General features: G+C 53.4%; 2 protein-coding genes across 6 annotated transcripts in view; one reads left to right on the top strand and one right to left on the bottom strand.

Moving 5' to 3' along the window:
- LOC113212730 (potassium voltage-gated channel protein Shaw-like) overlaps positions 1-11,813 on the bottom strand; it is a 119,567-nt gene that overhangs the window by 21,092 nt on the left and 86,662 nt on the right. For 4 of the 5 annotated variants that reach the window (XM_052264929.1, XM_052264928.1, XM_052264932.1 and 1 more), the window contains exon 3: positions 7,355-7,528. The gene's annotated coding sequence lies outside the window, so the exon portion shown is untranslated. The remainder of the gene's footprint in view (positions 1-7,354; positions 7,529-11,813) is intronic. The other variant, XM_052264930.1, reaches the window with a different exon arrangement.
- LOC113212732 (lysozyme c-1-like) lies at positions 1,750-3,783 on the top strand. The gene is made up of 2 exons (XM_026431534.2): positions 1,750-1,993; positions 3,463-3,783. The coding sequence occupies exons 1-2, from the start codon at positions 1,767-1,769 to the stop codon at positions 3,746-3,748; spliced, it is 513 nt and encodes a 170-aa protein (XP_026287319.1). The 5' UTR covers positions 1,750-1,766; the 3' UTR covers positions 3,749-3,783.

Below are 11,813 nucleotides of genomic sequence, written 5' to 3'. Positions count from 1 at the left end.
GGCGCAGCGTGGCGCAAGGCTCCTCGTGCATGCCGGAGTGGGTCGTGCTGTAGGGCATTAGCTCAGCGCTCGCCGGTGTGTGTGGGTCTGTGAGAGAGCGACTCCAGCCACATCTTCGACCCCCACAACCCTCCACCCCGGTCTCTCTCCCCCGTGGCTGTCGGACAAAGGTCAACACAAGCCAGTCGCACACAAGCGAACCCCTGCCCCCACCAGACGGAGCGTATCGGGCATGCTGTGTGCAGTGCAGCGGAACAAAACGTCGGCATGATTTCAGATTCACGAGTAATACTCATAAACAATATTGGAGATTTTTTTAAGAGTAATTTTTACTTTTTCTTTTTAGCAGATGATACTTCTAGTATCACTGCTTGTACAACAGCTTGAAGGTTAGCGTTGCAACTGCTTCAGTCCCCTCCTAATTACCACGAATTAAATATAAGGACCATGATGGTCATCAGCACTAGTTCCATCAGCCACATTGTGGTCATGCCCTAATTAAAATATTAATTAAAAGGAGGAACAGGGTAAAATGGGTAGCGTTGCTCGTGGTCCACAATGACCACATTGTGGTCATCAATTACGGTTCCTCCGGCTAGACTGGCCACATTGTGGTCATGCCCATATATTCAAATTCCTAGAAATACTTTTACTATGTTAATAACTGAAACGTAAATTCATAAAATGATGAGGCCATATCATCAGCTTTCACGTAAGCGCGAGGTTGTTTTTTTTTTTCACCAATCGACTCAGAACTTAAACGAAAAACCCCGCACTGCAATTTTGTTGGGAGGCGTTCGAAGTTGAAACAATGGTTTTAACAGTTAAAATAGGGTTTAAGTCGACTCAGGTGGTGTTTTCTCTCTTAGATTCGGGAACGAGGTGTCTCTTGGCTCTTCCGAGCGCCTCGCCTCGCCTATCGCTTGATGCAAGATAAGAAAACGAACATTAACCCTGCTCGCCGTATTTGCCACTCAAAAGAAATTCACGTGTAGAGAGGGTGCTAATGTCATGGATGTAGAATGCACTGATGAAAAAGTATCCATGGCTGGTGTGCGGGTGCGGACAGTGCTGTCATGCAACCTAATCTGGTGCGCAGCTGAGCACAAGGTCCCCGCTGCATGAGTTTTCCTGTTGCTGAGATTGCAAAAGCGTGACAGAATGCAATAAGTACTGTACACTATTTAATTCAAAGCGTCCCACCACTCACCAGGCACTCTCTTTACGCGCATTTCCGTGCAACGTCGAAACGAGGTCCACGAGCGCACTGCACAGGCTAAATAGTTTTCTTGCAGTAAGAATACAAATATTCTAACTGCTTCTGTTCTAATCGTAATCATATTATGCTACCAGTAATGCCGAAGTTTATTCTTCGGATAAGCGTACATATTACCCCGTCTAGATTAAAATCTACAAAGCATTGATGCCATGGACAATGCATCCACAATCTTCTCTGAAGAACAATGTTTTTGGCACAAATATGGTATCTTTATTTGAACGTACAATCATGGGGCAAAAAAAAATTCCACTTACTAGATAACACCCTCATACAAAGAAAAAATAAATTATAATAGCAAGTGTGTGATTTTCATGTACTTTGAACAGGGCATCGTGTACTCCTACGTGCTCATGTCGTTACAGTACTCGTGTGTACAGGAAAATTGACTGACTGCTCGCCTAACACTTGAGATAGCCGAAGACGGGAGTACCTAGTGGAGGGGTCGACGAGTATAAAACGACGGTCCGGTCCGGGTTCTTCAGAGTGCATGTACGGAAGGACGGAGGCACATCACACTTCTAACATGCTACCGGCAAGCAGGAGCGCGGCGTGGGTAGGCGGGATAGCCTTGCTGGGCCTGCTTGCACTCAGCACGCCTCTCATCCACGCGCGTGTATACGAGAAATGTGAGCTGGCAAAAGACCTCAAGAACAAGTACGGATTTCCCCTCGGCCAGATCCCGACATTAGTCTGCATTGCGTTCCAAGAGTCTGGGTAAGTTTTCATCAACTGAAAGAAGCACAATAAGTTGTGCCAAGGATAAGAATACAGCATTCGGTTGAAGCTGAAAATGAAGAATGAAGGAGACAAAAAAAAAACGGAAATCACTATGCTGAAGCATGGTGACTTCCGTTTTCTTGTTCGCATTTCAGCAGGGCTCCGTAACTTATCATAACACGAACGAATGTTACTCAACATAACAAAACACATGTCTAATGAGGTATTTTCCGAATTAGAAGAACAGAAGGAATGCCGTCTGCTCCCGGAACATCACAAAGCCTCGACCAATCAGAGAGGGCCTTTCTGGAGCCGGCCACGCGGGAGAGGTCCTCTCTGATTGGTCGAGGCTTTCTGATGGTCCGGGAGCTGACGATATTCCTCCTGTTCTTAATTCGGAAAATACCTCATTGAAAGTTAAAGATATCAATTTTGAAATATGTCCGACATTAACCGTTCATACATACCGTGGGGAAAAGTTGGACAGGTCGAATAACTACAGTGAGGGCTCGCTATAGTTCCGCTCTCTATAGTTCCGCCGGCGCTCCCTCCCCGCCAGGCCTGGTTCCCCCACTCCAAGCGAGAAGCGGCCCCCCTCTCTTCCTCCTCCCCACCACCTTCCCCCCGGGCTGCCAGCCGGCCAGCAGTGTGAGCGAGAGCGGTAGAGAAGGAGTGGGGGAAGACGCTCGCTATAGTTCCGCCTCTGGCGACCCCACTCACCCACTCCAATTCTGAACCCGAGGCGGAACTATAGCGAGCGCCTACTGTAACTTATTTCCAAAGGACTAAAGTAAAAGTTACCTTAAAATAACGTTCAAGGCAGTTAAGCAATAAATTACGTACCCCTGAATTTCAGCTTAACCAGAATGCTTTATTTCGTTCGTTTTCGTTTAACCTGTACCGTATAGGCCGTAGAGGCCCTTCACGGACGAAAATAAGATAACCAAATGGTTCAGTTAGTCGTAAGAACTTCACATTAAAAACTTCTGAAGGAAGCAAAAATAAACCACACATTTGGCGTCGATCCACGCCCATATTGGGGTTCTAGGTGTCCTATATCATCTACATTCGCTGAAAAGTTGATTTTAACATAACATAACGTGCGCTTCCACCGAATATCAGAAGATTCGTTTCCCTAATTTTGGAATGAAAAGTTTCCGGCATAGATGCTGTGAGAACGTCAAATTGTGGGGCCGCAATGCCCTCTTACCGTATACTTTCCTTTGAACTCGTCTTGGGTGTTAGCCCCGCAGGCATAGCTATATGTGTGCCTTGCCCGTCGTTGTTGAACAGTGTGTTTTGTGAGATATCGCGAAGCCTGTTACGCGATACGTGGTCTGGCGTACATAATGCTATGGTACACAGTCTCTTTATCTCAAGTTTCCAGACTGTGATGATTGTTGTACACTCAAAACCCGCGGTTGATAACTCTACTCCACGGATGTTGAGAGGTACTTGATTTTCAGATTCAACATGTCAGCTGTGAATCGCGACCGAAACAAGGACAAAAGCATAGACTACGGCATCTTCCAAATCAACAATAGATATTGGTGTGATAGAGGGCCCAAGAAAGGTTGCCACGTCACCTGCCAGACACTTCTCACCGACATGGATGAAGTAGCCAAGTGCGTCAAAGCCGTTTACGCAGAGACGAAGAAACTTAGGGGCGACGGATTCAAAGCATGGTCATCATACTTGAACCATCTCTGCGATTACCCATACCCTTACACTGCTAAATGTGATCTTAACTAATTTCACTAATTTGAATAATAAAATGTCTTTAAACCTATTGGATATAATCTCGGTTATATGTACCGGGTGTAATAACTGTGAATATGCAGCAGTGTGGCGGGTTTGCCTACTCTTTACACCCGTAAGGGGCCAAACCCTATAATCGGGCGAGCCTAGTAGGCTCGTTACTACGCCACGCCACCTCGGGCGAAGGCTCGGCTCGCCAGCCGGCGAGGATCGGGAAGGCTCGTCAAGGAAAGACAAAGGCAGACGCATCAGGCACCGGCGAGTGCGAGAGAGACGGAAGCGGCGCCGGTGGACTATCGATACTCCCGGCTTGAGAGACTTTGGTGACATCAACCTACCCTACCTCACACTACTTTTCGCAAACGAGCCTCTTGCCGGCCAGAGGCTCGCCCGATACAGGGCTCTGTAAGGGGCCATGGCCCCTGCGCTGCGGCCATGTTGAGTATGCAATCCCACAACACTGCTGCGTATTCACAGTTACACCCGAGCTAGGACTGCGGCGCTGATACTCAAACCGGGTTAAGAGTAGTGTATACGGAAATAGGGCCTTCCGGTCCCAAAATTTGACACGCTCACAGTGTTTGTCGGGGACTTTGTCGGACCCTATGGCCCAAAGGAGGGTGTGGGTTCCACGCAAAATGTGTGGTTAAATTATCACTTCCTTTACAGTTTTTTGATACAAAGCCTTCTTTACTATTTAATAGAACATTTGGTCATTTTCACCTAATTTTCCAAAGACTTCTTCTTTGTAGAGGTACCCCTTAGGAACCAATAAAACAATATTTAAAAGAAATACATTTTACAACCTGTGGTTTTTGATTTACCTTTTAAAAAAATTGAGCTAGAATGCTTATCTTTGAACTCAATGTGTTGAAACAAAAGGTTATGAAATGTTATAAAACAAAAACAACCCGTAAAATTTCAGATTGCTTCTCGAGTTATCGTGCACACAAACAGACGAATAACAGACTTCTCTAACGTTTAGCCAAAAAAAAACAACAACAAAAAAACAACAAAAACAGCGAAATTATAGCCAAACAATTTTTAGACAATCCCCTAGAGACTGTCTACCAGAAGGAAAAGTCCCGCCACCTCCCCTCCTTGCTATCCACAGCGCACACGCACAGCGCCCAGTCGGTGTTTGTCGTTATGTGGGTTTGGGCAAGGTTTTTTCCTTACGCCTTTTTTACAACCACAGTACATAAAGTTGAATTTTTCTTTTTGCTCTGGGAAGCGTGTTGGCACACTCTGCGGCGTTAGATCAGCGCGGGTTGTGATTCCGCTCCGAACAACTTAATGAGACTTCCCGGGTACGGGTAAATCGACTATCGCATTCGCAGTTAGCAAGCAGTCTGCTCGATTGACTCCTCAAGCAGATCGGGGAGCGCGGACGGCTGCTGCTGACGAGGCGGCGGGACGGGACGCGCCGCCCGCGCCGCCGCTTCCCATAAGACGCACCCCTACCCCCCACTCTCCCTCTCTCTCTCTCTCTCTCTCCCTCTCTCTCTCTCGCCGACTCGTAAACTCGTTCGTCCAAGTCGTTAGCGAGCGAGAAAGGGCACCGGTCTAATGAATGAATGGCCATGAATTTTTTAACAGTGCGCGCCGCCCCTGCTGCAGCCGCTTGGTGCGGGGAGAATCCCTGAGGGAAGGACTCGGTGTGGCGGCACCTTCACAAAAATTGCTTCCACCCTTTCGTTGCGGCTCGAGGCCCATACCAGTCGCGGCCGCAGGGGCTCAGCGGTCGCCACAGAGAAACAGAGGGAGAGCGAGAGGCGAGAGAGACGTACGACGGAACGCTTATTTGTAGTCCGAGTGCGCGGACCGCCGACACAAGCACGCGGCGTTTCTCTGAAAGTACAAGAATCTTAAAACGCCAGGGCAGGCCCCTGTCTGTCTGCAGACATGTCTGTGCGACTCGCCGCCTTCGCAATCCATCCATCATACTCAATTCAACATTCCACGTTCAGCAGCGCCGCGCCGGAAGATCCGAGCCGGATCAGAATCAATCACAACGGGCCGTCTGTCTGTCTCTCTCTCTCCGTCGTACCCATACGCCCTCTCGTCTCTCTCTCTCTCTTTGAAGCCAGGGCGCACCGAGTGTACGGCCCGTGGTGTTATGAATACGGAACGCCTCCTCTCCTCGTGGAACGCCCCGGCCCGGCCTGCCCCGGCCCCCCTTTGGACTGCACTGCTGCGATGCCATCTCTGGAATTGGAATCCTGCTGCCGTCGACCATCCCCATGGCCGTAACCCTTTTCGCATACCGGCGGCAGGCCCCCTCTCGTTCGCTGTACTACCCGCCGCCGCGAAACCAGCCGAAAATAACGACAAAAATGACCGCAAAAACGATGTAAAAATACAACCAACCGCGCGCACACGGGCTATCCTTTTCCAAACAGGAACGAGAGTGACGCTGTGGGCATGCAAAAGGGTCGCATGGAAAGGGATCCCGGGCGACTGCAGTGCGGGGCGGCAACACGGCGGGCGGGACACGGTCTGTGCAGCGCGGCGGCGGGCGGCGCAGCCGGGAGAACTTCCGCGGGCAGGAAGCTCGTGTCTCGGCGCTGAATAGGGGTTCATCATTCACTGGAGTGACGCGCGACACGGGGCAGGAAAGCAGCGGGAGCTGGTCAACACGAGGGGGAGAGGAGGGAGCGGCCGAATTGGGGGTGAATCAATGTCGTGGATTTAGTTGGTGGTGCAGTACATTTAACTTCCATATCGTTGAAAAGTAAAGATCCTAGGTATGCCTTACGCATATTCTTTTTTGAGGGGCCTCAACTTGTTTTAAAGGGTACAGCAGACTGCCAGAGTTCTCGTGGGATTTGATTTAACCCTCTGACAGCCTGTAACTAACAGAGCCAACCACACTACTCTCTTTCACCCTGAATGTAGAGCAAACAGCTGCTTGGCAAAAAGCAGGGCGTTTGGATCCAGATTCTGAGAGAATATATTACCGAAACCGACGACAGGTTGGTGGGGTAGACCAAAGTTGAAGCCCTTTTTGGTGGGAGAGTTGGGAAACGGGAGAGCCCAGCGATGAGCATGTCGACATACGCGGCTGCTGTGCCGCGGGAGAGGGGTGAGCAGAGCGAGGCGCAAGGGTCTGGCCGGGCCGGAATAGGACATCCGACTGCTGGGAGCGAGTTAATTTGGAAATCTCATTCCAGTCGACGTCGGGGCCGAGAGCAGAGCGCGCATTGTATCTGGAGGGAAAAAGGGGGGGACGGAAAGGGGAGAGAATAGGGGGGATGGGAAGAGGAGATGAGGATGAGGGAGGTTTTCGCGGCGTGCGTTGATGTGCCACCCGTACGGACCGTACGGCCAAAGTTTAAAGAGTCCGCGCGGCGCGGGGACAAAACGAGGGGGGAGAGGCGAAGAGAGGGGGTAAAATAAAGAACGAGGGGCGTAAACAAGGGCGCCCATTGTGTGTGAGAGGACACGCGGGAGACAACGTGTGTGAAAACCATACGAACAAACGCGTGAGGACAGGAAGGGGAGACGCGTGTTATTGTGGGAACCATGCGGGGCCGCGGCGCCTGCAGACACGCACGTTTGGAGTGATGGATGCGGCAGGCGGGCAGGGCGGGAGCTCACCTGGATCCGATCATCAGCCGAGCGGGCAGCCGTCACCATCGCTCATCCGCCAGCCCACCACTGGTGTCCTCGTCGCCGTCGTCGTCGTCGTCGTCGTCGTCGCCGCCGTCCTCGTGCACGAGCCGCTCAGCGCCGCCGCGGCCGCCGACGACGGCGCCATCCGGCGCGGCCTGCCTGCAGCACAGAAGAGATGGACGCGTGTGAGTCACACTGGCTGCTGCGCATGGTGGTGAGCAAGGTGGTGAGCGATCGCTCAGGTACCTGTGGGGCGCGGGGAGGCCCGAAGGAAAAGAGAAACCTCTGAAAAAATATAAAAGTGCCAAGTTGTGTCAATGAGGGTGTCATGCCCAAACAATAAGAGCACTAAAAACTGTCAAAAGGCACTCTACATTAGAAAATTTCAGACTCAAACTTTCTATTGCGCGTAAACAAAGGGTGTGACTATGCACCCTTGTTTTCCTAGTGAGGGGAGGGGGAGGGGCGGGCAACGCAACCGCCTCCGCCTGCTTTTATCTACGCGGAGCACCATTCGCGAGGGAGATACAATTCTCCGTGCGCACCCCCCCCCCCACCCGGCCATCGGTCTCCCTTGCGCCGTCCCACCGGCCACGTCAGACACCAGCATCACGACGCGTTTCGCTGCTGCTGAAGTGAGCTCGCCGACTGCACCACCCCGTCCGTCGTCCGTTCCGCTTCGCCTCCCCGCGGAGTACACCACGGGCGGCTTTTGACTGCACCGCAGTAGCAGTAGTTGTTGTTTTATCGCGGGCGAGTAGTGGGTGTCTCCCGTTGTTTCGCTCTCGCGGGCACGAGACACGCGGGTCACTGTGCCTATCTCGCCGTGTAGTGGACGGAGCAGTTTCTCTTTCTCTCTCTCTCCCCTCTCTGTCCACAAGAGACGCTCTGCTCTCGAGGTCCGCGCTCATCACCATGATCCCCTTGTTGCGCTGGCTGGTGGTGGTGGTGGAATAAAGAAATAAATGATAAAGGACTGCAGGGACTGCGGCGCGAATAACAATAACTTTCTTGTCGCGGCTCCGGGAGCTCTTTGCGAGTTATCCCCCGGCCGCGCACCTCGGCGACGACCGGCCGAATTCTGAATACATTTACTATTAATAACTGCGCGACACGACGCGCCGCGGCGGCGGTGGTGGTCCTCCTAGCCGACAACAGTTTAGCAAGTGCTTCCCGAGGAGTGGTCCGACTTTCCATTAGTATGCAAATTCGCCTGCGCGGTTGGCGCAGTCTTAATGTCCCGCGGGCCGTGCGGTCGCCGCCGCGGCCGCGACTTTGGCGCCGTGAGGACCGCGGAGGCCGCGTAGTGGCGTAGTGTGGGGGGGGGGGGGGGGGGGGGGGGCGTCGAGCGGTGGCCGCGGTGTCGCCGCCGTCGTCGGTCGGCATTATATGAATGATGGATACGGTCTCCTGACGGCGTCCTCTCCACGGCCCCGCCGGGGTGCTGCTCTGCCAGGGCGACACACAATGAAAGGACATCAGCCTCGGCCGGACGGACGCCACCCCGAGGTGTGTTCTCGCCGGGGGGTGCCAGCCTCCCTGCTCCATAGTGGCGATAAATCAGCCGCTTGCTGGTATACCGTCGTCCCCGGAGGCGGCGGCCACAGCCGCAAGTGCCCGAGGTGTGTGTGTGTACTTCTACGATGCGCACGACTTTTACAGCAGCGGGGGGGTAGACGGCCGGCTAGCGGCAGCGTTCAAGAGTGGCAGTGCAGCACGGCCCCTATGGCGAGCGGGGGAGGCGGACCAGGCCAGGTCGGACCAATAAAAGAGGCCGCAGTAAAACAGGGGATGAGCGGCGGCGGCGGCCCCGCGGGGTCCCCCCCGGGGGGAGAGGGGAGGGGGCTGCGTGCGGCCGGACTGCTTCGCGAGGACGTGCGCCGTCAACCCACCGGACCCGCGCTACCCCCGCCGGGCAATACTCTGCGTCGAGACGGACCGAGATAGGGATAGGAATCAAGCGTGGCATTTTTATGACGATGGGGAGGTGGTGGTATATTTTCTCATGGCCTCCTAAACGATTGAGCTCTTTGGCCCTGGCGGATAGAAGCTGCTTACTATTTTACCAAATGCGGTTTCCACAGTTTTATTTATTTGTGTAATGGAACTAGAAGTTGATAATCTTGATCGAAAACACACTTGTATATGTGAAGTCAAACAAAAACCACAATTCAAAGGTTTACTGTGAACGATTCCCGACCTTAACGGCCTTAATCAGCCGGAGCAAGGGCTTTGGCGAGGCGGGCCACCGCGGAGTGCCGTGTGAGTGTGTTTGTGTGTCTGCAGCGGCAGCGGCAGCAGCAGCGGTTGTGTTTAATCCAGATAATGCAATGGAGTGAGTTGGGCGGAGAGAGAGGGGGGGGGGCATGTCGAGTAAAGTAATAGGACGCGGCGAGGACGGCGGCAGCGCGCGCGGCAAGGGCACGGGGGCCTTGGAGGAGCCCGGGCGAAACACCGATACCGGCCGGAGAAAGACAAGTAGTTGGAGTGTTTGAATAAAAACTCGCGGAGCGAAGCGGGCTAGCAGTGGCATCCCGCGGGCGGCGTGTAGGAGACGTATCGGAGACCCTCGAACCCTTACCCTCCACCTCACGGCCGCGTAACTAACTGGAGGCGGTAGATTGCATTGGCAGCTGCGCCGGCGGCGGGGAAGACCCCAAAGAGGTCACAGTCGGACGTCGGCTTACAAATGGCGGCCGACTCCAACAAGAACAGTAGTGCCCTGACAAGGCAAAGCCAGGGCGAGGCGGTGGTAGTGCCTCTCTCTCTCTTGGTGCTCAGCAGCGTCAGATCGTGATGCTCTCGCCGCGGTTCATAGCACTGCGCCGCCGTGTCCCGCGAGCGGGGAATAATACAGAGGTAGAACGGCGACCGATAACAAAGAAACAAAAGAAAATGAGGGAAGAATAAAACCCATAGGAAATGGGATGAGAGGTACTAGGAATGCACTCATCTTACTCAAACAAACTCGACGTCGGTAACCGGCGGCGTTGCCCGCGCTCTGCACCCGAAAGGTAGTGTACGACGTGGTCGTCGTAGTCGTCGTGGTGGTTGTGGAGGTCGTGGTGGTGGTGATCATAATAGTAGAGGTCGTAGTAGTGGTGGTCGTGGTTGTAAGGGTGATCGTGGTCGTAGTGTTGTTTGTGGTCGTAGTTGTGCGGTCGTAATGGTGGTGGTTCTGATCGTGGTCGAGTTGGTGGTGGTGGTTGTGCTGGTGGTCGCGGGTGTATGCGCGCCAGCCGGGATGAAAAGGGGGCGGCAGACGGACGGAGAGTTTTCAAAGGAGTTCCATAATCAGGATCCTCCTCCGGTCCGATTATCATTAGGGGGGAGGGTTTTAATGCTGATAACCCCGCAGCATCCAATCTCCACCCACCCCGCACCTTTCAACCCCGCCCCGCCGCCCCCTGAAGGACGCCGAGCCGCAGTCAGTTCGATGAACAGGAAATTAGGCGCAAAGCGGAAAATAAGAAAAAAAGACGAGGCAGTCCAAAACGAAATGACGAATGTAAGTACAGCCGACACCACCACTCCCCTCTCATTGCGATCTCCATCACTCCCGCGGGGTGCACTTATCCTTTCTTTACGTCACAGGATTAAAAAAGCTTAGTATGAAAGAAAATTACCGGGGCATGGAAAACAGATAAATGTGCGTAATAAACAAGAATGAAAAAGAGGACCCAACGGCGGTCGGGATTTGCGCCGCCCACGCTACGTCACTCCATACCCTCAACAACGCACAGGTGGATGTGGATCAAATGGATTTACCAGCAATTAGCTTGATCCAGCCTATCCGCCCCGAGTGCCCAACCACTCGTCGAGTTTGTGCCGGGCGGGTGGAGAGGGAGAGGGGCGGAAGATAAAGAAGTGGGATGCGGCACGAGCACGAGAGAGCGAGGGGGGGGGGGGGAACGAAAAAGAGAGGCGCGGCCGACGAGGACGCTACTTCCGGGAAGACAGGGCGGCGGTGGGCGCCACGGTTTGTTTGGGCGCGCAGATCTGCGCGAAACATGGTTATTTGCGGATGGCTCCCCCCGCTGTCTTCTTTCTCGGTCGGGGAAAATCGAAATCGAAGAGAGAGAGAGAGAGAAAAAGAACAGAAAAAAAGGGAAGAGAGAAACAAATAATACCGAGCGAGCGAGGGGAATATCACAGGCACGCCCCCCGAAGAGGCCGACATGCACAAGTCGACAAGCGCCTGCACGCCCTAACACAATCACCAACCTAACTCAATGAGCGCTCCTCATCCCTCTCCCACTTACGCGTACGCACTCCCCCCCCCCCTCTCTCCCGTACGAAAAAGTTTAGTCCGGCATCAGTCCGTTTTCGGTCCGGAAAGAGTCCGCACCCCTGTGGACCAGTCCGCGTTCGATCCGTCGTGCACCGGACTAGTCCGCTTTTAGTACCCCCGGGCGTGCGGACTAGTCCGCTTTGAGGTCGCAGC

This window comes from Frankliniella occidentalis, unplaced genomic scaffold (assembly GCF_000697945.3).
Source record: "Frankliniella occidentalis isolate FOCC.00 unplaced genomic scaffold, Focc_3.1 Scaffold22, whole genome shotgun sequence".
Classification (NCBI taxonomy): Eukaryota; Metazoa; Arthropoda; class Insecta; order Thysanoptera; family Thripidae; genus Frankliniella; species Frankliniella occidentalis.
The sequence above is the reverse complement of the archived record's forward strand: the minus strand, read 5'-3'. Positions and strand labels throughout refer to the sequence as shown.

Coding starts and splice junctions, on each gene's coding strand:
- LOC113212732 (XM_026431534.2), top strand. CDS start 1,767: ATGTACGGAAGGACGGAGGCACATCACACTTCTAACATGCTACCGGCA. Junction 1,994..3,462: donor ATTGCGTTCCAAGAGTCTGG/GTAAGTTTTCAT, acceptor CTTGATTTTCAG/ATTCAACATGTCAGCTGTGA.